The following is a 27,239-nucleotide window of genomic DNA, read 5'->3' as shown; positions in this document are numbered from 1 at the left end:
AGAACTTTGCCAATACTTCCCCAAGGAACTTTTACCTTTCTTTCGTGACGATAAGCTTCCTCGCGTGATAAAGTAGTTTATAAAATAGAGGTTGGTAACTTACAGCAGCACAAACTAGCGCCCAGACCGGCCATGATCTCAAAATAGCCTTCCACGGGACTGGGTCCTTCGCAGCTTTGTTCTCGGCCGTCGTCACATTTGCATTCAAGTAGTTCAGCTCTCGTTTTGTGATGAAGGGATGCGTGTTTGGCGTACTGTAGCAAAGTAGACTCTGAAAATACAAGCCATCCAGGAATAGAGTTGATCAAATCTAATAGGCTTCCCGTTACAGAAAAAGGTTCATCATTACATCTATATTCAAACTCTATTGTTTTTAATAAAATTAGTACTTTGTCATACATGTTTACAAAGACGTTTTCTTCTTAATATTGAATGTCACACAAGTAATTATGGGTAAGATTATTAACCGGTCGTTTGCAGAAAAAGAAGATAGCAGAAAAACAATTCAGTCTGACCCATATTTGCGTTAGCAGCAAACAACAGGTTAATAATGTTTTGTTGAACTAAACTTGTTACTTACAGACAGATTTCAGGACGATCCCCCCTATTACTAGGTACATAAGTTTATATTTCCTCCAACAGTGGTTCCCCAAAATCCTGTATAAACCATCAGACCTGCTAATTCTTATATAAATGTATGCATTAACATAGGATCACAAATTAGGAAGTGTTATAGACGAGTCGCGGTTTGTATCCTTTCAAGTTAAAATTCTTATAAATATCGCATCAACATACCCACAAAGTAAACCAGATCAGTCCAAAGCCGCCAAAGAAGTAAAACACGTAAGCCCAGTCTCTCCCATCAGCAAGGAGGAAACCAGACATGAAGGAGCCGAAGATGTTGCCGATCTGTGCTCCGCCGAAGACCAGGGCTCCTTGGAATGACCGTTCATGAGGTGGCACCCATCGCGCCAGCATGATCATGAGTGCAGGCATTGTTGGACCCTGTAGTTTCAAAGAGAATGCTACATGTTTTTGTGAATTTGGACGGCAAACAAACTAGAAGTCCATCTGATAGTAAGTAAGAACCATCACCGGTGGCTATCCGTGACATACAGAATCCGTGAGGTTTAAGAAGCATTGCCAACTTAGAAGCCAGAGATAGATTTCACCGATGTTCCCTGACTGAGAAAAAGCACCGCTGGTTGGTACCGACTACCACAGATAATGGATTAAATTTGAATAAAAAATAGTATGTATGTGACAAAATTATTTTAATAGAGACACAGACTCAGTAGAGTCACTATAGTATTAATTAATAGCCGATTTTATGCTCCACATATTGCGAACCAGTCCGTATTCTTACTCAAAAACAAGCTCGAACGAAAGGAAACGGAGCTCGGTCACGGTTGTCTATCAGTTTGAGCTCGCTTTGGAAAGAAACCACTGATTGATTCGAATTAATTCGAAACATTTCGGACTTATCTCGACCATTATTAATACGCGAGTGATCTGTGTAAGTATCTATTTCAGTACATTGTACATTTTGTTTAAATATGTTCAAGGATAATAAATAAGTATTTTTAATTTATTGGTTAATTTGTGTGTTAAATATCTATCACACAACAAAGTTTCATTCTGTTATCTAACAGTATAACCATAATTATCGGTGTTAAATGTCCAATTTTCTGAACACCTTCCTAATTTTTGGATTTTTTCAATAAAACTGTCACTGTGAATATAAAACATGTCATAAATATTAAATTGAAATATTATTTATGAAAACGAAAATTATGCCAACGACTTAAATACGAGTATATAGCGACAGTATTCGACAGTAAAAAATAAAAAGTTTTTTGACCCCACTATAACTGGTCAAACCTGATAATAAGCCGTCAACTTTAAGACTTTACCTAGCCAGGAACGTGTCTAAAGGCACTTTTATACCTGCAAGTTAAAAGTGATTTAACAAGAATACTTAAGTCAACCTAGACATACATAAACGCATAAGGATAACATCTTGAGTGATCTTTACTGAGAACTGACGATCAATTTATTAATATAGCTTAAAATATCTGAAGTGATATTGTGTCTTCGACTAAACGAATATTGGACGGCATGCAAATAAGTTATAGAGCGTTCTAGTCAAAATTAATAATTTAAAAAAAAACATAAAATTTGACAAAACACGTATTAGACAAGATGCGTATAGACAGCATGTGTTGAGAGGAACCAAATCTACCAGAACAGATTTGAATAAATAGATAAAGGTTTACATTAAAGTTGGTCGCTACTTGCAGTCAAGAGTTAACTGTTTAGTCCTTTATCTATAGTTGAAGCACCGCTTAGAATCTAAACTTTGTCGTCAAAGGTCTGTGTTGAAGAGAGACGCTACTTTACTTGAATACTGATGTCGGACCAAGAGGCGCCATGCTAACTTATTATACATTGCTCAAACTCGACAATGGACTATAATGGTGTAGCCACCTTCTATGGAATTTAGAATATTTGAATAGAGTAAATAAAATGATTGCGCATCAAGCAATATAAAAAGAATACGATTTAATTTAGGTATGTACGTGTTGAATTTGAAATTTAAATGTTCCTCTTACATAGATACCGGTATGAATTTCCTATTTTTGTTCATAGGTACCTGTTTCTGTTAGAACTACGCATTATCTCTCTTAGAAGCCAATCGTAGCTAATTGCTATCGTCACAGTGGAGCCGACATGACTCCAAAACTAGCAATATTTTTATGTTATTTTTCGCTAGGATAAGATTGAGTATAAGAAAAGATTACGAGTAGGTAGATAAGTAAATTGAAAAAACTAGATTCCGTAGTTATTTTTAACTTTTTAGTGTTATTTGGAGTCTGTTTCATTTTTTGTTAACCATTTTTGCTTACAGACAGTTTTTAAGTCAGTTTTTTTTATGACTTTTTACATAATTTATTAATTTAGTTGCTTTTGAATGACAATAACAAGAAGAATGTCAACAATTAGTAGTATAAGGCTGTATTTCCACCAAAGATGTGCGAGGATATGTTGCGAGAAATATGTTTTTCATGCTGATGATGAATAGAAACGCTTCATTTACCTATCCTCGCACAGCATATCTCTGGTGGAAACAGCTGAGCGAGCCTAAAGCAGAAATACTGAGCTTAAATCATACATGGGGAAATAAAATCCTATACCTACAATAATTTAACTCAAGGCTACTGATTAATAACATGATACAAGTGAAAAAACATTAAATAAAAAAAATATATAGCTTGAACCGTTGTTATTTACTGTACCAAATGTCTACATCTAATTTTATGTTATGTTACGTGTTGCGTTAGTAAAAATATATATCATAAAACATACTCGTGAGTAAAGTAATAAAAAAATACCTCTCCCATTCCTTGAAGTATTCGAAGGATGAATAGCCATGTCGCGCCTCCTGTTCTGATCACCACTGGAGTCAGGAATGTGAACAGAGCTGTACTGAGTAGACCAATACCAAGGGTCCACTTGCCTCCGAATCTTTCAGCCAAGTATCCTCCTGGGACTTGAGTCGCCGCGTAGCCATAGTAAAATCCACTTAGAATCAGACCTTGTGTTTTCTCATCCCATTTAAATATGCCGTACTGGAAATAGACGATGACAACATTAAAGTTGGTAGGTATTGCAGTAATTGAGAATGTCATTCTGCGGCATGTGTACAATCAGTACAGTTATGAACGTAAATAAACTACCATAAATATTCTTGGACCCTATCATAGCATAAGTACAAAAAGGTTAGGTACAGTCAAGGGCATAAATATATGTACGTTACCAAGACGTCAAAAATATCTATACACCTTTATTCCACCAACCATAAGGTCGATGTATACATAATAAATAATATATTTGACGCTATGCCTTCGACTGTAAAATCAAATCGTACTTATCCTACTAATACTAGTACGAGAACAAAGACACAAGGTAAAGGCTAGTTTTAAATAAAAAGTTACATTGACACTACATATTATTGATTCAACCAATATCGAGACAATATCCAAAGTAGCCGTTAGCAACTTATAGAAAATGCTTTAAAAGAGGCCCATTTCGCAAAGCTAACAAGTTACAATACGGTAATTAACTATTTTTTATATGTTTTATAAATTAAAACTACACAATGCCTGTTATCGAATAGAAAAACAATGTTTAAGCTACCTTTACAAATAACAATGTTATAAAGGTTTGAAATTAAAGATTAGACAGAGAAAGACATACTGGCATGTGATGTCACACGCCAGTACTGCCATACTTGCTGCATAGAGAAAAGCGTTTGAGTAAGAGACAATTATATAGATTTTTCAAAAAATTACTTTAAATCCAATTTTCAACCGATTTAAATTGTCTCTTCGCTAAACACTATCTGTTTATCTATATTTTCATAATAATATTAAGATATGGCAAAATCAGGAGTTGTCAAATACCGTATTTACAAGCGGTAGTCTCTTTTCAATTCATATAGTTAAACAATGACTACCGCTTGTAAATTGTAACTTGTAACTTCGTGAAATAGGACACTAGTAGAAGGGCGGAAGCCAGAAAAAATTATAGCCAGAACTATTTCAGAACGGTTAAAAATGAAAACAACCGTTTTGAAACTTGCTTAAAAGAGCTGATAAGTAACCGACTTCCATAAACTTAGACAAAGTAACGGAGTGCTCAGATTAGTAGCGTTGCTGACTGTATTGGTTTTCCACGTAGACAAAGTACCGGAGTGGTCAGAGATTACTAGTGTTGGTGACTGTACAAGTTTCAATTACTTAGCGCTGACCGCAGTCATATCACGTATTGTTATTAGTATGCCCTATGTAAATTATAGAATGATAAACAACCTACTGAGAAATTTAAGATGTCGATTTATAGAGGAATGTATATAGGCTTGTAAATATCTATGTTACTCATAATTTAACGTCAAGTTTATATTTGGGACCGGCCGTTTGATTTATGTTTGCACCATTTAGCTCTGTCTTAAGAATTTGATGATACTGTTTTTGCTAGTATTTCGAAGTTTCTCCACCAAGTAGCATTGGGACATTCTCGGATCCGTCAGCCTAAGTCAATTTAATTTAATTTATGTAAGTATTTATTTTTAGTGTGACTTTTAACTGGCTGAATGCTAAATGATTGTTCAATGTTTTTACTTATAAAAACTTGACAAAGAAGAGCAGCATTGTCTTTTCTTACAGTGCAGTTTTTATTCCCCGACGCAAAAAGAGGGGTGTTATAAGTTTGACCGCTATGTGTGTCTGTGTGTTTGTGTGTCTGTATGTCTGTCTGTCTGTGGCACCGTAGCTCTTAAACGGGTGGACCGATTTGAATGTGGTTCTTTTATTTGATAGCAGGTTTTTTAGCGATGGTTCTTAGACATGTTTTATGCAAATCTGTTCAGCCGTTTTTGAAATATTGAACTTTGAAATGACAAAGTCGGGGGTTTTCCAACTTTTTGTCGGTTAGGTTAGTCTTAGATTAACGTTATAAAAAGTATGAATTATTTTTATGAGTTCATTTTCAAATTAATTGAAATTTTTAATAAAGTTTATATGATGATTAAAAAACAAGCAAGTAGGTGTACAATGTACGTCGTATTTTGAAACGGCTTCCGTCGTATTGATTCGGTAAACAAAAACATAGCACAACAATTGAATTGGTTTTAATATAAGAGTTCAATTTCATTGACCTAGATTAAGAAGATTCTCACGCCTTTTGGTTGATCCTTCTACATGCTTTAGACATTACGTGCAGGGTACAGCAAATATGTGTACTTACACAAGATTCTCCTATCTGCAAGTAAGAGCTTGTCGGTATATCTGTTGCTGACTGTACTTTCAATCATCACTGTCAACATATCAGATTCGTACGTAATGGAATTTATCCAAGCGATGGCTTTAACCTAGTTTTGTTATCAGCGATAACGAATAGAGACTTCATAGGTTTACTTCTAATATTAACTGTATCAATACGTTTCCAGAGATTATGATTAGTATCTTAAGCAAAATAAAATCCTTCCACTCTACCAAAACAGCTTTATTTATGTTAATACCACCTAATATAAAAATATCATTGACTTTTTAATTATTGCATTTTATACATCTTCAGTGTAACGTAGTTAAAATTATTTGGTATTAATTTCAGCTTAATATCACTACGTGTTCCTGAGAAAACAGTCTTGACAGACGGACGAACGGACAAACGGACTGACGGTCGGACGGAGAACAAAACAACCCCTACCCCTACAACTATAACCCCTATAAGTGTTCCAATTTTTGCTAACTGAGGTATGGAACGCTAAAAAAAGTTAACGGAAGCTTTACAAGCGCTTGTAGAGGATTGATTTTAATACTCGTACGGACAAGGACTTTATTTATTTTAAGGGAAATCGTAATGACTTTTTCTTTGAAAAGGTTCCATGGTGGCTAATTAATTAAAGTCCTTGGCCGTACTATGCGTGTCATTACAATACGTTTGACGAATATAATATAGAACACTTACTGGGTTTTCAATTACAGTTGTGTTGGCCGGCAGTAGGTCATTTGGGCATATAATTACGTCAGTGAAGTTATGAGATGTCTCACCATCTGTATGGTCCCTGGTTTTGTTCACCATCTGTGTAATAGCTAGGTTGAGACATACTCTCATCGTGTACGCATTGCATACTCCAAGAAGGCCCATTACACCAAGGATGTAGCGTTGTGGAATGTAGCAACCTAAAAAAAATATTAATACTTTTTATTTTAGTCATTTTAGACTTTTTTACCACAAAATTAACCCGTAATTAATATGATCCTTAACAAACACAATGTATATATGGAAGTAGCCACTGAATTCATCATTTATCAAACTATGTTACATATTATGTTATGGCTGTTCATGAGCGGCGGTAATTGCTTTCCATCAGACGACCCGCCTGATTGTTTCCCCTAACATTTAATTGCCCCGTGTAAATTTTTTGATTATTTATTTTATTACGGTTATTTATACCGTTTGCAAAACATCAATTGAAGAAATCAATTTAAAATACCAATTAAATTTATATAAAAAAAATCATGTTAAAAAGGTCCCAGTTGCAATTAAAACACTGATGACAAAAATAATACCGTACGATTCAAAGGGTTAACCTTGGATATAATACAAGTATGTTCCTCTGGTGAACCTCAAAATAACGTTGTCAAAACTCTACAAATTAAACGGAGAACAGTAGCCTTATGCAAATAAGTTTGTTTTGGTGAATTTGTTAAATCACCCTAACAGCCATTTGCATATTTAGGTTTATATTGTAATTTCAAGTATATGCACGACGAAAGATAACAACATTTCTACCATGGTGGTATTTATACAGCCAAACGTTAAAGATATTTTATTGTTGAAAAAATAATTTAAGTATAAAATTAGAATTATTAAGATACTATTGTAATTTTATAACGTTATCACTAAAAACGGTAATAGACGCTCAAAACTGCTTTGTAAGATATCGGAGATAATGATCTTTGAGTAGGTATGAAATAACGAAATCCTAACGATCGCCGTCTTTTTTAAAATATTATGTAAATAACAGTCAAAAAATGCGAGACCATCATGAATTTTTAAAATTTCATACAATCGAATAATGTTATTTAAGTCACGTAAGATGAACGTGTTCTTAATACTTATTCGAGATGCTTAGAAGCTTGAAAAATTCCTAAGTAACCATTTGTATAGGTATTCGTTAATATTGAACCATTTTGTTGACGTATAAAATAATTATATGCTCATTTTCCTAAAATTTCAGATTTTTTTAATAAGAAGTCAGTCAGTTAGTCTTCAGTTAGAACTTTCCTTTTTAAATGTTAAAAAAGATATGAAACTGTATGTATACCACTCAAGTTAGATTGGATGTTGCCACTCATATAACATAAGTTAAGCGCACAATCAAAGGTCTAAGGGCCAGTAAGCCCGTAGCTATCCCACACAAACAACTTTCGATCTTGCGAAAGTTGATTATCTAGGTTCGCCTTTACCGCTATATACTATGTATAATGTAAACATTAAATTGTTTAGTTCAATATTTATCAATATACTTTCAATTAATACGTCCACACAGTTATACATACATTTTTTAAGAAGTTTACTTGTGTAGTGTTAAACAGATTTACGTAAATAAATAATTGAAGCCTTTATTATGCTTTTTCTACCCCGCGAGAGAAGACCATACAGCGGACTTTGTATCTTATCTTTACCATAAAGGACATCGCAAAATTTTAGCGTTCTAGTTCTTGTACTTACTTTGTCTGTCGGATTTTTCTTATTTTATGTGCTAAAGAAAGATGAAGATTAACGTCAGGAAATAATAGAATTTCTCAAGGCTCTAATAAAGATATCGATTTGTTTTTTATTTTTGGTTTTAGTGTTAGTTTATTATTGGTCACTTGTTCTCCTGTCCTGTACAGTCAGCAACAAAAAAACAGGACTTTATTGACTTAACTTTAAGTTTGTGTAGGTATATTTTTTTCACTTTGGCTGTATTCATAATATCTTTGTTACTGACTGTACCTTGGTTTCGCTTTTCCCAATTCATAGTCCCAAGCGAAGATGCTTAGAACTGATGTAAATTTTTGACTTCACCTAAATATAAACACAATATTTAGAATCTGATTGTATTTGTACATATCTGCCCGTTAACAGAGTAATATTTATGAAACTACTGCAATAATATTAAGATGAAAATTGCTATGTAAGGGGTTATGGGGGCGACAAATAGATTTAGCTAGGTCTCACCAAAACTCATTTATGCCGTTGTACAAACACCTAGTTATATACCTATTTAATGAAAATATTGTGAAATTATTTTTAATGTGTCATAACTAAGAGTGACCACCAATTAAGGCATAATTAAAATTTTAGGAATTAATTACCGTTTCACGTCAAACGTGAAATAGGATGTGTTAATAAATGTTAATATTTAGAGGAATCCGGAAATATAATAAAAAGCGTTTAGTGTGTGTAATGTGCATTTATTTAAATTAAACTTCACTGGACTTTTTTATATAAAATACAGTTTGAATTGTGCTTAATTCTTTGGGCTGATTATTTATTTGAATTATTTATTCGGTTATTTGTTGAGATTTTTGCCGGATTCTTCTCAACAGCGACTTTTCCTAACTGGTGGTTGATTTCTTTTATATTCATAACTGCTTATTAAATGAATGAATAAAGATATATCGACTTTGACTTTAATTTAAAAAATCTTTTTGACGTTTCGACACAAATTGGCTAGATTACCAATTCGCAAAAATATTACAAAGGATAGAGAGGGTGGGAAAAAAAGCAGTGGAACATCTAATATCCTACATAAAATATGTACTTAATTGTTTTTAACGCCAATGTAAATAGGTAATTATAATAAAAAAATAACATAGCAACATAGGGAACGTCGCTATTAATACATATTATGTTGACACTTGATAGGTACGGTCGAACAAATTGAATCATAACCCGGGATGGAACCTTTTCATAATCCATTTCACTATGATTTCCTTGACAAAAGTATGAGATGTCAACATGACATTAGTAGCGCAAAGGTTCCACCCTGATCATGATTCAATTTGTTCGACAGTAGGTACATCCATCGTGAAATTGATTATGAAAAATCTATCCTTGTACGATTCTGTTTCCTCCACCGTATATGTTGTAATTTCATGACATTCTTTTACTTATAACAGGACCCTATTTCACCAACGTGACCATTCTCAGTGACAATCTAGTTTATATGTATCTAAATTTAATAATAATTATGTTGTGAAACAGGAATTATTTTTCCTAGTCTAAAATTTGTAGATTTATCGCTAAATCTTGACATGAAATTAAAGCTGCATTTACATTTATCTGTCGCGTTGTGTGGTGATGCTCGCTGTATCTCTGTCACTCTATAGCTTGTGTGGTGATACATAAGTTGTCGCAGCACACTGCATCAGATAAATGTGAACGCAACTTTATAAAATGTATGAAACCGAAACCGTTCTGATGCGTCACGACGCAACACGACAGATAAATGTTAATGCGGTTTAATACTTAGTCGCAGCTGTCAGTGTGGTGAAATAAGGCCGTTTTTAATTTTTAATCAGTTGATTATGCACAGAGGCGTCTCTACCTATAGTGCAGGGTGTGCGTTGCACACGGGCGCAGCGGTGTTAGGGGCGCCGGCCGGGCATTATGTACCTATTCCATTTTGACCGCGCGCTTCCTAGATGGCGCTAAAGTAATAATTGTACACGGGCGCTACATGAAGACGCCGCTGATTATGCAGTAATAAATATTTTTTTATCTACATGCATACCATAACTTCCCTATTATGTGTTCCCTATTATGCCTTCGGCTCGTTTCATAAAACCACACTCGTACTTTAATGCCCCTCATTATGCACCAGCCACATAAATAACTATTTCATCACACTTGCTCGTAAATAGCGTCGAAACATGCAGGCTACCTTGGTTGCAATCCCCCAAATAAAACCCTCGACCTTAATGTGCTTGTCATGAAACCCGTGGTCGGTAAATGAGTCATTGCGCGTATAAATTTTCTTGTCATGAAGCCCAAGGTCGGTAAAGAGTCCGTGTCCGTACTGAAGGTGCATGCGCGCGCATGGCGCAGCAGCAGGACCACATGCACATGCGGCTCAGGCACATGCTGAGGGAGGGGGAGGGCGGCGCTGCCAAGAGCGCAGCCTAAGGTATCGCCAATATTTGGAACAATTATATTTTTTCTTTTAGAAATATAAAATTTTACTCGCAAATGTGATGAAAAACATTGTATGTCGCACGGGCGGTACTAGAATTACGAACATCGACTCATTAAAGCCCTCAGTCTTCGACTTCGGGCTTCTAATAGACTCTCGTTCGTAATTCCTTATTTACCGCCCTTAAGACACAATTTACTATTAACAACGTCAAAATGTAAAGTTAAACATTATCTGTTTGAGATCTGTTTCTAAGTCCTCCTACGTATAGTTTCAGCCTAAGTAAAGAATTCTCACCCATGGCAACCCAACGAGGTCAAAAATCAGGTTGTAATGGCAAATTAGGTTTTCTGCTAAGTCGTAAAAAACATAATTATGTATCGGTTATAAAAATATACGATCGCTGACAAAAAACCTGATAGGCATTTGTTAAATGTCATTCACTTTCAAGTCTTACGAATAAGGCTCTGATTAGCTTGCGTTTATTTCTCCGTCAATTAGTTCAATATTTTTTTGAATGTTTTTGCGGACGTCAAAGTGGATTGAGCTAGGCGTTTTGTAAATAAATATATTTCTCTAGCAATAAAAAAAGGAATATCTTTTTTTGTTTGCGTGTATTTTTTCTTGTTTTTTAACAATCTAATATTACTGATAAATTCGATACTTGAGGTCCATTTGTATTTTTTTTATAAACGTCAAATGATTGCTGTTATTTTTCACTATAAAAAAAATTAGGTAGAGCTCTGATAGCGATACTAGACTTTAGGTTTATCGCGTCTCGCTTTTGGAAATAAAACCAACGAATATCCTGGCGCCTAAACACGACTCCAATCCAACGTGGACGTCCTACAGCTGATTATGACGGGGACGATGATGAAGTAAAAGAAGTCAATAAAAAACTTCAAAAAAGTTTATTTTTTCTTTTACTTATGTAAAAGCATAAGATGCATCTACGAGTAATATCTAAATCGTTACTTTAATTTGGTTTAGCGAAAACGTGTTTTTTAAGCAAGTGAGATTATTTAAGCAAGTAAAGATGACTTATATCAGCAACCAATAGGTACACACCCTGGTTTAGCACTTAAGTCGGAGTTATAAAATTATAGTTAACTCTGGACCGTGCATTTTTCCGACTACCCGTTCATCATTCTATAAAGCACTTCAAATAAATTAAACACACGTAAACAAAAGCAAGGACCTAGCTCCAGCGTCTCAGCCCCAAAAAAACCGGACAAGTGCGAGTCGGACTCGCGCACCGAGGGTTCCGTACACATTTATAGGTATGTAAGTAAACGGGAATCGTGTCTTGAAGATATTTCTCTCTTTTTCCGAGTGATCAGTGTATGCAGAGCCCTACTCTTAAGCAAAATGTACGTAGTGCGGGGTCAGATTATATTGGTCATTGATATTTACAGACAGACCAGAAATCAAGATTTTCAGACTTTTCTAGTTAGTTGTGTTATAATAGCTACCTTCATACCAAATTTCAAGATTCTGAGTTTACGGGAAGTACCCTGTAGGTTTTGATTCCCTGCGAGTTTCGAAAATTTGCGGAAATTTGCAGCATAAACGGCTGCATCTTTTGATTGCGTTGGCTTAGAAGTTTGATTTTTTCACAGCTCCAAGGGACAGTAGACTTCAGTATTTGATATAAATTTCAGCTTGATACCTCCACGCGCTCCCGAGAAAAAGGGCCTTGTCAGACAGACGGACAAAAAGTGATCCTATAAAGGTTCCGTTTTTTCCTTTTGAGGTACGGAACCCTAAAAACTCTGGACCGTGCAAATGACCCTAAGAGTTGAATAAATATTATTTGTAATATGCGTTGTCCTAAAACGGATTGCGATATTTACTACTTATCACAAAAATCTCGCATAACTTGTGATCACATAGTTGTAAATGTTATCCGCTACTTACTCGTATCTTAGATAGCGGCGGCGTCAAGTCAAAGTGCTTTAGTTACGGATCAGTCCATTTTTATGAATGTTGTATATTGATGATTTTATTTTATTCTTTACGTGAAAAATAGAGCAACGGATTTGCAAAATAGATAATGGTCCAATATATAACACAGGCCATATTAATTTTAAATATAGTACACAAAGCTATTAATATAAGGCCACAATATACAGCTAGTTCATTGAACTCTACCAGTAGATACTTAGTTAATTTTATTTGCATGTATCTGCACTAATAAAAAGAGGAAAATGTAATAATAACTATATATAATAAATATACTATAACATTAAACGAACACCTTATCAATCAGTCCAGTATGTTTGTTCACAAGTTTGAATTAAGTTTATAATGGTCATTTGCTGGAACAAAATAAATTGTGATTTGATTTTAAACCTAGTTCAAGCTTTACATGTTCTTTCCATTTTAAAACTATTAAACTGACCTTTATAGCATAAATCTGAAATGTTGACCTGAATTACATTTGAAACAAATTTAGAATAATGATGTGTTGTCAAATTGCGTTTCATGTATCGAGAAGGTTTTCAATAACTTCACACATTAAATAGTGTTGAGTATGAAACTATGAAGTTTTAGTACCCCAGAAACTTCTGGTGGAGAAACATTAAAAGGACCGGTAACTCTCGCTCGTATTTTCAAGCAAATAATAATGTTTTGCTACCGATTTTTACAGCACTATACTTTTACTAACGTTCGAAGCATTAATTGAGTAAAATATGTGTAGACTTACGGCCCTACTTTCTTAATATTTTACAAAACTTAATTTAACTAGCAAACGCGTCTGAAATTTATGTTTTACTTTGAAGAAACACTGAAGTGCCCAATGTAACTTATGTATAACTTATTCATTCAGATAATCACGAAAATATTAAGTTATAATGACGATAACAATATCCTGCCATTTACATTTTAAAACAGGGCAAATTTAAGTCACTTTCTTTCGTAAAAAACTTACATGATCGTAGAAATCTGGTCAAAGAAGTATCTTTCAGTCTATTGTCCTTTGGCGTCTTTTGCCCCAACAAATGGTGCGCCTGCGCTCGAACATCCTGATTCTCCACCATTATTGTAAAGTATTATAAAGTATCACAGCACTTTACTTATATCAAAACCTTTAAATGCCCGCGCTTATTCTGTAACAAACAATTTGGCATTTTGATTTGACTCTACTTTTGAAAAACAATCAAAAATTGTAAAAATATAATATATCGCACCTAAATATTAGAAACGCACGGTCACAAAGTCAACTCAATTCAAACAGTAATACAAATTACATGTTTTGTTTAATGTTTAAATTAAATCGTATTCGCACACGAGTACATCCCAGCGTGGACAGAGAGCACTGATAGCTTGCGTGTTCGCAAGCTTTACTAACGTTGTTACCGATATGTGTACCGCTGTAGGATTAACGTCAGCACATGGCGAAATGTAATTGAGTTTGAGTTACGTTTTTTGATGTAAGCATCATGCCCACGAGGCTGCTGACCTTGGTCGAGCAGGCCGCTAAAGGTACATCGTTTTAGGGTCAGCGATACCGTCAATATATCGTGATTTCGCTCAGAATGCCCGCTGTTATTTTGTGCACTCCACAAACTTGTCTGACGTTAGCTGTGTCAATATACCTTACATGATATGTCTGTATGTATGACTAGCATCAAAGCCTTGTGTTATAATAGCTCAGTTTCTTGTTGTTATTAGTCATCACTCGTAAATCATTTGGTTTAGCTATTATTTAAGGTACCTACACATTAAATATGAACCACATCTACGATACAAAATCAATCAAGTTACTGTGTTACTTAATTTATTGTCATACTTAGTATCTTTTCAGAATTAATTCCTTGTAGCAATTTGTCAAGTGTGATTAAACTAAAACAGTATCAGATGTTCGAATTATTTACAATTACATTTTAAATACCAATAGCAACCAGATTTGCTCAGTGAATTAATCAAAACAGGCTAATCAATCATTCTTATTAAGATTTCTTGGATAAGTTAAAATTCTTAGAAGTGTCGCAAAATAAATAACAAGGAAACCTATTTCAGTTTATTACTTACAACGGATATGTACTTGTTTCCTAGAACTGTATAAATGTTTACCCAGCGGAATTTTTTCATGACAATGTAATGGAAGAGTCAAAGTTCGTAGCTACTTGATATAATTTTTATTAAGTAATTTTAATAATATAAGAGAGGTAAATTGCAGTAAACCATCAACTTAAGTACTACAAAAGAACAATATCAGCGTATTGTGCGTCCGTTAATGACCTTTCTTGACTGTGCATAAATCTCACGCTCTAACTTAAAATGCTTTAAGTAAAACACTAGTGTATTTGAATTTGAACCACAGCGGCTACAGTATTACAAGTCTAAAATTAAAGTCGGTTTCGCGTCGAGTTACTCATTTTTAATTTCAACCATGATAACAATACACGTGATAAATTAAGCACACTTGAATCGTAAAAGGACAGTATAAATACTATTAAGTAAGGCAATTGTAAGGTTATAGCAAAGATTATTTGCGTAGTACTTGAAGTAATAATGAAATGGGTTAAAGGTGTACTTGCTTTCGTATATTTTGAAGTACTTAACTAGGTTCCTTGCATCACCTAAAGAAAATGAGTTACAAATACTAAGGTGATTTTATTGTAATCATATAACAAACAAGGAAACGGAAATCACACGCTAACTTAAAACCTTCCTATGTGGCTTAGAGCTATATTTCTACTTATTATTCGGTTAATTCGGTAGCAAAATGCTACGTTTATTGCACAAATTTCAAAAAAAAACGATTGAAAATACAAATACTTATAATTAATTCTGTTTTTCTTTTTATGTAATAGGCAGCAGGCAATAGTATAATACTTATTGTTTTAATTCTTCTTTATATGCTGTGTTTATAATTTGCTGTAATTTGTAATTACGTCATTTCACAATGTGTTATTTTATTCATGTAGTTAACGCATGATAACCTTACAAAGTATCCATATTTAGGTCATTTACATACATTGTTGTGATAGTAACCGGCAAGACAGCGTCTGCGTATTGTGGCCCATTTAATTATTGTTTCCTTCAAGCCTCAGGTGTATCCAGTAGAGAATTAAAATGAATAAATTATCCAGTCTTTTTTTCTGTTTATATTTAATTAAAATGGCACGTTGAATCTTTATCTGATAATCTGCATAGTTTTTTTTTAATATGACTGTTTATCGGGGATCAATTTTGCCCGTTCTGGTGAATTTTCCTGTTATTCGGTAAAAAAATTAGGAAACGAAATATGAGGGGGTAATGGTGGATCAACCATGATAACCTGAATCTCCAAGGTTCAATTAAAACATTGTTCAATCTTATTAAGTCGACCATACTTGTTTAAAGTCGGCACTGAAACATTTACAACAGGGCGCAAATTTCTGAACATCAACTCCTACAGACTTGTAGGTAAGTATATTATACCTAGTGCCATCCACGAAGACACGTGATTTTATCAAAATTAGACATTAATACATTTTAATAAGATAGGAACCACGGCACGCGTCATCGTGAATGACTCTACCTATATATTTTATCCGTGTAAGGAAAACGCCTGTACTCTGCAGTAGGACGTAAATATATAAGCTGAGATGATAGCCTAGACAACTGTCAATCTATCAGACCAAAATAAATTAAGCTGGCATAAGCATATATATATCTGTCATAGTGTTTAGGGATTTTATATATATAAGCCGTAAAAAACTTAGGCATAACAGTTAATTACTTACCTTAATGTCAATAAACGATTTTATATGATTAATGTGTAACTAGTATAATAACAAAGTAACAAAAGTCAATGATATAATTTTTTTTTGCATGATTAAATAAAAAAAGTACAAGAAATACAATAATATACTCCTACAACGCAATTACAAGTTATACTCCTATAACGCATTCAAGTTTAACGGCTAATTCAAATTTATCGGCTCGGTGAATAATTTGTATAAATGATTGTATTGGATGGATTGGTCAGTATGATTACGGATGTTACGTAAGCGAGACATTGTATTTTACTGATAAAAAATCAAGTTCATTTATGGCCTCTTGATTGAAGGAAACATCTAAGAAGTTGCTAGTCGAGATAATCTTACGAGTATATATAAAAAATAAACTAAGGACAGAACTTTTAGATATCCATAGATTGGTTTCTATGCGACGGGCAACGGAGCAGGGGCAGGCCAAAAATGGAAATGGCGGAATGATTTGGACTGATTTGATCTCAATTGGCGAGATTTTGCCATTTTACTCAGATTTTTCCCAGTAGAGAAGCTATTAAAAATGTATAAAACAGTAATCTCCAGAAGAATTCCATCTTAAAAAATACCTATGACACTTTAAGAAATGGCTTTATTTTACGTATTGCTGTTTGTTTCCAAATAAAACAATGCTTATATTTTAATTAAATAATTACTTACCTGACCACTTACCTGTTCGTCAGAAGTAACACCCATGACGTGTCGGATTTTATTTTGCCCCCTGAGTCTTCAACCTACTCGTAAATCATCACCAATTGTATTACCTAGTTATTTTGTTCCCGGTAAGTACCTACTTTTTTCCATAATTTAATACTTACTCGTAAGGTGCGTCCAGACTGTAACGTTATGATATAAAATATCGTAATATTATATTATAGCGTTTTTAGGGTTCCGGGGCCAAAATGGCAAAAACGGAATCCTTATAGTTTCGCCATGTCTGTCTGTCTGTGTGTCTGTATGTCTGTCTGTCTGTCCGTCCACGGCTTTGCTCAGGGACTATCAATGATAGAAAGCTGTAATATTGCACAGATATATATATGTAAACTATGCAGGCAAAATGGTATACTTATTCAAAAAAAAAATACGGTACGGTATACACGTAAAGTGGGGGTGATTTTTTGTTCTCATCCAACCCTATAGTGTGGGGTATGGTTGGATAGATCTTTTAAAACCATTAGGGGTTTGCTAATTTTTTCGAATTTTTGGATTCAGTGATTTGTTTGCGAAATATTCAACTTTAAAGTGCAAATTTTCATTAAAATCGAGCGTCCCCCCTTCCTCTAAAATCTAAACCGGTGGGTGGAAAATGTTGAAAAAATGAAGGCTAAGTTTGCTTGAGAATTATTAGTAGTTCAAGAGTAAATAGCAGCCTAAGGTATAAAATATACCTAAACTTGTAAGATTCCGTATAAAATACGAAATCGTTAGAAAAATATTACCTAATTTTTTCGTAATGGCTGCGGAACCCTATTTCGGGCGTGTCCGACACGCTCTTGGCCGGTTCTTTCATTAGTACAGACTATGCTTATTAACTAAAGTTGCATAGTATAGACGTGTCATATGTGAAAAGTTTTATAATAATAGCCTTAAAACCATTAAATCTGTAAGTCGAATTGAAACTTTAATTGAACGTTGAATTTACTGAATTCCAATCGGAGTTCTCAAAAATCTAGTTGATTGTATTTACGTTACTGTCTAACAGCAGAGAAAGATTTGTTACTAGGCAGTTATTATTTTTTATAAATTTATGGTTTACTAGAATCTATTACTTACAGTAACATACGAATATACAAAAAAGGTTCTATGATCTCTTTGAAAAAAATTATAGTAAGCAATTCTGGTTACTTAGAACAGTATTTTTTCTCGTATAAAGTTACTCCTGGTGGGTACCCATGCTTGAACAGTCGAGTTCATTTACATGTACACACTTACGCCACAATACACATTGTGCTTACGCTATCAAAAATATCTGAACATGCCCTTAAGGCTCTAACAATAGTCGTGTTCACTCCGATCAACGATTAGTATCGTGTTCAGATATTTTTGATAGCGTAAGCTATCTCTCTCTCGATCTCGAGCTATATTATTAGAAACAATAATTATGTTGTAACAGAGTATAATAAGGTTTCTAGACAGGTAATATATCGCTAGATGGCGATAGTATCGCGAGACATGTCCCTTTGATTAGCTGCTTTAGGTATTTTACCAATCTGAAACTTAAAACAAATATCAAAGTTTATCTTAAATGTTGCTATTTTCCAAGCCATACTGTCGGAGCCTTGGTCGAAGGCTGCTCGATTTGTATACGGACTTTTAGATAAGTGAGTAGACAGATTTGTGGTAGACATTTGTTTCGAGTTCTGTGTAAGAGAATCCGTGCGCAGGTTTGCCACCCTGTGGCAGGGGATCCGGTGGTATAGTTTGGAGGACATGTCATGTCCCTCTTGGCACGAGTAGTTACTCATTTTAATCGTTTGGCTGTTGTGGTGTTTTTAAAGTTAGCCTTTGGGAACTGACATGTTCATCTTTTGATCAAAGTTCCATAAAAAATAAAGATAAAAAAAATATATATCAAAGTTGTCAAACGGACCTCACGATGTTACATAACTATACTTCGTTTTTTTAACATTAGAAAAAAGGTAAGCAATCTTGACGTCTTTTTATTGAAAAACACTGTTAAAAAAATTAGTCATAGCAGATATGTACCTAGCAATTAGCAAGGACATATTATCATTTACATGTTTTTGGTATTATAAGCAATAGTCACAGTCACTGTTTTTTAAGAATGTTTTTAATATACTTAAAAGACTTTGACGAGTCGATTGTTTACCCTTTTTCATATGCAAAAAAAAATCGAAGTACAGTGCCTTAGCCTGTGACAGAAATCCTCATTCTTGCATGCGTCATTCATACGCATTTTTAAGCATACATAAACACGTTTTTCAATAGGACCAACTGTAAACCAAGAATCATAACGCGTCTATCATTGTTAAGCCCTGACTAACGAATAATGGGCATGGGAGTTACAGCAGGGCAAGTTAACCTCCTCGCTTGCATTATGAGAAGTCAGGGCCGAATGTGTGATTAGTGTTCAAGAACCATAAAACCGCGCTACAGTTCCCATGGAGTCCCTTTTACAATACTACTCTGTCATCAACGGTCTCTTCTATGTGATGAAATTATTCCGTTTGACCGCTTGTTTACGATAAAACCGATCTTTATTTAACCTTTTTGGTAAAAATCGTTTTGTGACTTATAAGTAGTGTTTGAAACTATATTTTAGGAATAGTTCAGTGATGGTTCCCTACAACGGCGAGCGAATATGAGTACCATCTAGAATTTAGTAGTTGTAAAAATAATGATTTACTAACATGATACGGGGATTGGCAATGCGAAATCACCCAAACAATGTCAAATATTACTTTTGCAATACTAGATTTTTTTTCTAAAAATGGTCGGTATACCTAGATTGTGAAGCAATAAATCAATCAAAACAATATACGGGAAAATTTTGAAACCTGAAAGGTAAGTTGTTTTCCAAAATTAGTCTAAGTCAAAGCTGGATGGTTCATGGATTTAAAATGCCGAACAGGAAACTTGCAGGATAGGTATCAGCAAGAATGATGTCGCAATATATCTGCATGTGTACCTATTTATTCAACATGAATTAATTACAGCCATACGATTTTTCAATCCAGTGATTTATTTGCAACATATTCATCTTTAAAGTCCAAATTTTCATTAAAATCGAGCCTCCCCCCCCCTCTAAAATCTAAACCGGTCGGTGGAAAAATTTTGGAAAATTCAAAATGGTAGTAAGTATATCAAAAAGTATATCAAATTTACAAGGATAACTATAACGGTTAAGTTTTCTTGAGGTTAAGATCGCGGGATCGCGGTGGATGCGGAAAGCACAAGACCGGTCTGAGTGGAGAGCCTTGGGGGAGGCCTATGTCCAGCAGTGGACGTCTTTCGGCTGACATGGTGATGATGATAATGATTTCGTAATTTTGAATTGGTTACTGACGTAAATAATTGACAGAAATAAAAAAATAAGATTTTCAGTCTTTTCTTTTCATACGAAATTTCAAGTTTCTAGAGCGACTGGAAGTATATAGATTTTGGATCCCCGGCAATTTGTATAAAAAAGCCTATTTTTGCTTCTCATGCTCGTAAAGTTCGTGTTTATGCTGGATCTAGGAGGCATACAATGACTTTTTATGCTCTAGTGCATAAAGTTAAATCTTCGTCTAAGACCAAGGTGTCAACAGCCACAAACAAAAAAGTTTCTACATATTTTTTAATAATTATTCAAAATAAATCAATAGAACCAAAAAAATATATTTATACATAGTAATGCATGAAAAATAAAAGGTACATAGTAAGTGAACAATTGATTCCACTGTTGCTATTTCATTTCCTCGCATTTGAAGTGAAAAGCAGAGTGTAAAACTCGAACATTAAACCCATTTTCCCCTCGATGTGTCTATCCACCCACGCCGTGCCAACTCGGGTGGCTATATGAACGTCTTGGATAAAATGGCTCGTTTTATGCTCTTGTTGTACAATCTACTATTTAAGGACTGTATTTTACATTGCGTTCGACGTTGTTACAGTGTCTATTGTACTTTACAACTCCTGTTTTTCTTTGTTAAATGTTTCATTACTTGTGTAACAATGTTCAGAGTAAGCTCGCAATGTTTCTTTTGTATCCGATTTCATGTTAAACAAACAACGTGTAAAGGTTCTCATAAAATGTATGACAACATAACATGAATATCCATTTATAAATTAATTAAAATAATATTGTGGCGTTATCTCTTGCAATTATTATTTATTGCGTACACTTTTTATTTTGTAATTTGCACCCTTTGTGTGGTTTTAATTATCAAACCAACTTTGTGGTAAGTATATGAATAATACCTACTTTACTGGGTTATTAATACAACCAAGTAACTAACAAAACTGGCGGTAGATATGAATTAGCCAAGACTCACCAAATATTATTTGTTTCAGTGGCCAACTGGAAATATTTTGGAAGTAATCTAGTCTGTTTTTAGAACAATTACACTTTAATTACCTTATTTTCGTGACAATACCTACTTACCTGAATATTGTCTTGTTCAAGGGTACTAATGAATCATTATGTACTCGTAAATTTGAGGTTTAAATAATCTAGTGTAATGGATATTATTTTACTTGAAATATTTGCGATATGATAAAGAAAATAAAATTCAGTTTTAATTCTTATTACTTGTGAAATAATAACAACAATATGGTGCCTTTTAGGCGCTGTTTCAATTTGCCGTAATAATTAGCGCTCGTCTTTACCGCCAATAGACGTAATCATAGACTTTGTTGTTTGAATTGCAAGTAATTATACGAAAGTATTCTGACCATTGTGTGTGGCAGATGAGGAGTCAATGTCTCGTTGATGATCGACATTAAAATTAACAGCTGGTAAACAATGCAGGCGAGAAATAAGTGCGAAAGTGAATACCTACTATAGTAGTATGAGTATTTAGGTTAGGTACTGTTTTTCAAACTCAAACTCACAACATTTATTAGTGTAAAAAAACACACTTTATTACAACAAAAACATAGTAAAAACATAAATAGAAGAAAAGAGAAAAATTAGAGATGTTGCGCTGTAGTGTGTTAATATAGTAGTAGGTAATAAACATTTATTGCAAATACATTTGACAGAAAGCTGAAGCAATATTTTTTGGACAGACCTTATTATACAATTGCTTAATATTTTGCAAACGCACTATATTAAACTATTAGAACAACCTATTTAATTTTTTATATATTATTTATTTAAATTGACATTCGGTATTTAGCATTTTTTTAGTCTTAGATGGTTTAATTTACGAATAAAACTTTGATTGAATGATCAAGTGCGGCTGTAAATCTAACTTATGTATTATTGTAAATGATATTGAACTTCATAGGTATTTAACATATACATGCTTATGCAAATATTATTTTGACTTTCACTTTATTATCTATATCTACAGATTTTGTTGATTACAATACATTTCTACGAACTAATAAGTTTTGCCGTGTCGATCTAACTTAGCTTACTATACTGAATAGATGGTATTTCTAAAATACAGGCTTATGCAAGTTATTTTTCGATTCAGGAATCCATTTACAAAATATAAGCGGCAAAAAATCTGGCCCTCAAATGTATTCAGTAATAGGTAATTTTGTATGTAGAGTGGGCCAAATTTTATGCCACTGATAAGTCATAATTTATTATACTTAATATCTAAATACCATTAGGTGTATTATACCTTATACCGATACCGTCATTAATCGGGTTTCAATATAAACTTAGAGTTAATACTAATTAATAATTTACGGTATTCAAAAAATTACAATAAATCACGGTGTGAGTATTAGTAATTTTGTATGTAGAGTGGGACAAATTTTATGCCGCTGAGTATATAAAGTTAAGTGCTATTTTTATTAGTACAAGTCAGAGTTAGAATAAGTCATAATGAATTATACTTAATATCTAAATACCGAAAAAAATGTCATTGTTCGGGTTTCAATATAAACGTAGAGTTAATACTAATTAATAAATAACAGTATTCAAAAAACTATAATAAATCACGGTGTGAGTATATAATACAGGACTGCCTATGCAGTCCTGCATTATATACTTATAATTATTATAATATAATATAATAATTATTATACCTAGTGCCATCCACGAAGACGCGTGATTTTGATAAAATTAGACATTAATGACATTGTAATAAGAACCACGGCACGCGTCATCGTGAATGACTCTACCTATAGGTAGGTTCCTAATTTGCATGTAAGTCAAGTTCATAGGCAATCTGTCAATGTCACATAAAGTAAACTTAAGGCATACTATCCTATAGTTCGTATCATTATAGGCTTATCATTTACATAATGTATCCCAGCCAAGGTTGAATGTGTGTAACTACGCAACCGAGACAAGATCAGAATTTAATTAAACAAAGCAGTTGAATTAATTGTGGATTTACTAAATACTAATTCTTTGTCATAAGACATAGTGTTTTGTGTCTCAAAAATCAATTAAAAACACTTTGTAAATATCCTAAATATGTGTTGTTCAATTTCACTTGACTTGATATTCAAATAAGACATGATACATTCATGTTTTATTTCAAACTAAGCACATAGACTAGACTAGATAACAATATATTGCTTAAAGATATCACATTTTATCACAAAGCGTAATTTGAGTTTATAACTCTGTCCATGTAACAACATTACGTTATTATTCTCGTGCATTGATTACAAGTACGGTAGCACATTTTAAAACCCAACTTGTGGCTATAAAAATGAAACCAATAGTCACAAAGTGACGTAAATATCGAATAGTAAAGAAGCAACTATAATTATTGGCAAAGGGAAAGATAGAATGCCAGACGAGCTATAGAATGCTCCACTCAGCATATCAGCATGTAGCAAATGTATCCAATCAATATTTGCTAAATATTACAACACGATAGTGTGGTAAATATACACAATCGATGTCAACGACTGATAGCTAATTGAAACCAGTTAAAGGTATTCCATTACAACATTGAATCACTTTCTAGATCGTTATTTTGTAGTACTAAAACCAGCGGAATCTATTCAAAGCTATTTTTTTCACTTAAGTTTCACAACTAGTTCCTCAGATCACCATAGGCACTTTCCTCGGCCAACGTATTGGCTTTGCCATACAATGAGGAAACGCGGCGTGCCTTATGGACCCCCCACCTAATAGTAGCAATCTAGGTGATATTTGTAAATATAGAATTTTAGATTTAGAATAAGTTAGTTTTAATTTAATTTTTCTCTGCTGTTGTACTAAATTTGTTGTTTTTTGTATATATTGTGTGTAAATAAATACTATCTTAGGCCGACGAATCTAATCGACCTATCATGATCGGCCGTGCATTAATTACTGTGGCGACAATCATAATAGTACATTGTGTCTTAAGGGCGGTAAATAAAGAATTACGAACGATAGCCAATTAGAGGCTTTAATGAGTCGATGTTCGTAATTCTAGTACCGCCCGTGCGACATACAATGTTTTTCATCACATTTGCGAGTAAACAAATATACATATTTGTAAAAGAAATACTAATATTTTTTCAAAAATTGCCGATACCGCTGATTGCGCGCTTGGCAGGTTACCTATAATGAAATCATTTTAAACACCTAATTATTATTGTATAAAGTTTATTCCACCACGAGTTACACTTTTATTTATTTAAGCTTTTCACTTTTCCATCATGCACAAAAACAATGGCCAGCACCACATGAAACTAACTTGTGTTAAGTATTTTATTATTATATAAAATTATATTCAAAGGAAGCCAACTAGTAAAGTAATATGCTTTTCCAAAGAACACTTAGTAATGATGTATAAAGGGGTCCCAGCTCGACTACGCGTAGCGTAGATGTTACGTATGCCATTAACCCACTTTGTCGATGCAGAATATTCATCATTTTTATGAACTAAAACGCCTGTATAGCGAACACTCATATTACGCACAACTCACGAGAATACAGAATAAGGTGTCGGAGCAATATTGCTCACGATAAAATATCAGGCAATAGTTATTTATGATACAAGTGCGGAAAGTAGGCAATTACTGACGAGTGGCGGAGAACTTAAAACACTAGCGAAGCGAGTGTTTTGAGCCGGCACGAGTTGGTAATTTCCTACTTTCGCTACGTATATCATACAAAGTTTTACAAGCGCCTGTCATGAAACCCCGCCAAAGTAATGTTCACTCAGAATGTTCATGAGTTCAGTCCGGTGAATTAATTTTTGATAAGTAAATTAAAATGAAGAGTTCAAATGATGAATTTACATCTGACTTTACGCCGCCTTGACGTTCTCCACGTAGCACAAATTAGGTTAAAAAAACTAAATTCAAATGTATGGAAAATTTGGCAAAATTAATGGGAGACTTTTATCTATCAGGATATGTTATAGAGCAAAGTTAAATATAATCCACTCTCCCCCCCCCCTCCGGGGCGAGCTTCACCGCCCACGCCCTCGAATATGTCCCGGACCGCAATATTTTCCATTTTAAAAGAAAACCGTACACGATACATAAAAAGTGTCTATGAACGAAATAATCCTAGATAAATTTACTATAAACCTTTCATACATACAAAAGCGATACCCCTTACAGTTTCAGCGCAATCTGGCACCAAATACGAACATTTTTAATAATTTATCCAGTTTTTTTTGTTAATCGTTTAGTTTTTTCAATTATTTCACGCTTTAACGCCAAGATACGTATAACTAAAGTAAAGAATAGGATATGCTCTTTATAAAAAGGTACAATTCATTTCTACACTCATTCATTTGACGCTGCTATGCTATTTTGAAAATTCACCATCATCAGCTACTCTCGTCGATTAATTTGAACTTTGAAAGAGCCGGGCGGTGGTCGCCGCCGCGCGGTCAGTGCGCTAGTTCCCCACTTCCCCACCCCTACCCCGCCCGCTCTGCACGGCCATAGTAAAAGAGACCAAGTAGAATAAACTACGAACAAAAGTACATCGCGCGGCTTAAATTCGCAGAAGTTTCATATTTCCATGGGATAATGAGACTTCTGCGATTTAGAAAAAGCCACTGGTATAAGCTAGCTAGCATAACCTGAAACTGATTTATAAGAGTGTTCAATTTATTTTCTTCCATCTACCTATTTTTCTCGCTGTCGTGAGGTGAAAAATTGTGTGTTCCGCTCGGCTGTAAAGTTGTTTAGCATCTCGTGCCTTTGAAACCCTCGACTACGCTCAGGATTCTTCTTTTGAACCCTAGAATCCTTCGCTTGCTCGGCTTTCAATATAAGCACTCGTGCCAAACAGTTACTTTCCAACCTTGCATAACAAATAACTACTCTAGGTCGCGCGCTAGCGTCGACTCTTATGCGATTTTATAATTATTGGTGAATGAAATTGGATATCTCGGAAATGTATCGCATCATTCCAATATTTACATAACTAACAATTTAACTCAACAAAATTATTTAACTACTAGTAAATACAATCAATATACAATCAAACGGACGCCAATAATGAAGATTAAATATTTACTTTCATAATTTCAATAATCATTACAATAATAATTACTTTTTTATTTAATGTTTGATGAACTGTCACTATAAACGTTTTTTTTTTAAAGAGACATTTCAAATAACACCTTATTGCCAGAGCATGGTACTGCTAAGTTATATAATTAGAGCACTAGTCCTTCATGCTTCATCTCATATATTGTAAATAATAAAATAGACAAAAATACTTTGATCTATTCAATTAATAAATAATCGATTTACTGAACAGATTAATTATTTTGCAATAGGTTCTAGGTTTTCACATCACTAAATGTCTATGGTCGGGTTAATGGCGTCTTTGTTTACTTTTGTCATAAATGGGACAGGAATACAATATAATTCGTATGGCAACACCTTTGAATGACTGTTGTTTTTTGATTGAGTTGAGTTAGAAGTTTGATTTTTCTCTGCTACAAGGGGTAGCAGCATGGTAGCAGACTTAATATTTACTTTTTGCTTAATACCTTCGTTCACGCGTTCCTGAGAAAAAGGGCCTTGACAGACGCATGAACAGCAACGTGATCCTATAAGGTTTCCGCTTTTTCCGACTGAAATTCGGAACCCTAAAAATAAGAAATACTGGCAGTAAAGTTTTCCTTTTAGTC

General features: G+C 33.9%; 1 protein-coding gene across 1 annotated transcript; it reads right to left on the bottom strand.

Moving 5' to 3' along the window:
* Positions 1 to 31: 31 nt before the first annotated feature.
* LOC141428657 (sialin-like) lies at positions 32 to 14,281 on the bottom strand. Its single transcript, XM_074088664.1, has 6 exons — positions 13,939 to 14,281; positions 13,680 to 13,857; positions 6,529 to 6,743; positions 3,393 to 3,629; positions 796 to 1,005; positions 32 to 271 (listed from the first exon to the last, which is right to left on the bottom strand). The coding sequence occupies exons 2-6, from the start codon at positions 13,786 to 13,788 to the stop codon at positions 32 to 34; spliced, it is 1,011 nt and encodes a 336-aa protein (XP_073944765.1). The 5' UTR covers positions 13,789 to 13,857; positions 13,939 to 14,281.
* Positions 14,282 to 27,239: the final 12,958 nt, after the last annotated feature.

Source organism: Choristoneura fumiferana, chromosome 6 (genome assembly GCF_025370935.1).
Source record: "Choristoneura fumiferana chromosome 6, NRCan_CFum_1, whole genome shotgun sequence".
Lineage (NCBI taxonomy): Eukaryota > Metazoa > Arthropoda > Insecta > Lepidoptera > Tortricidae > Choristoneura > Choristoneura fumiferana.
This window is presented reverse-complemented; position numbering and strand designations above follow the sequence as displayed.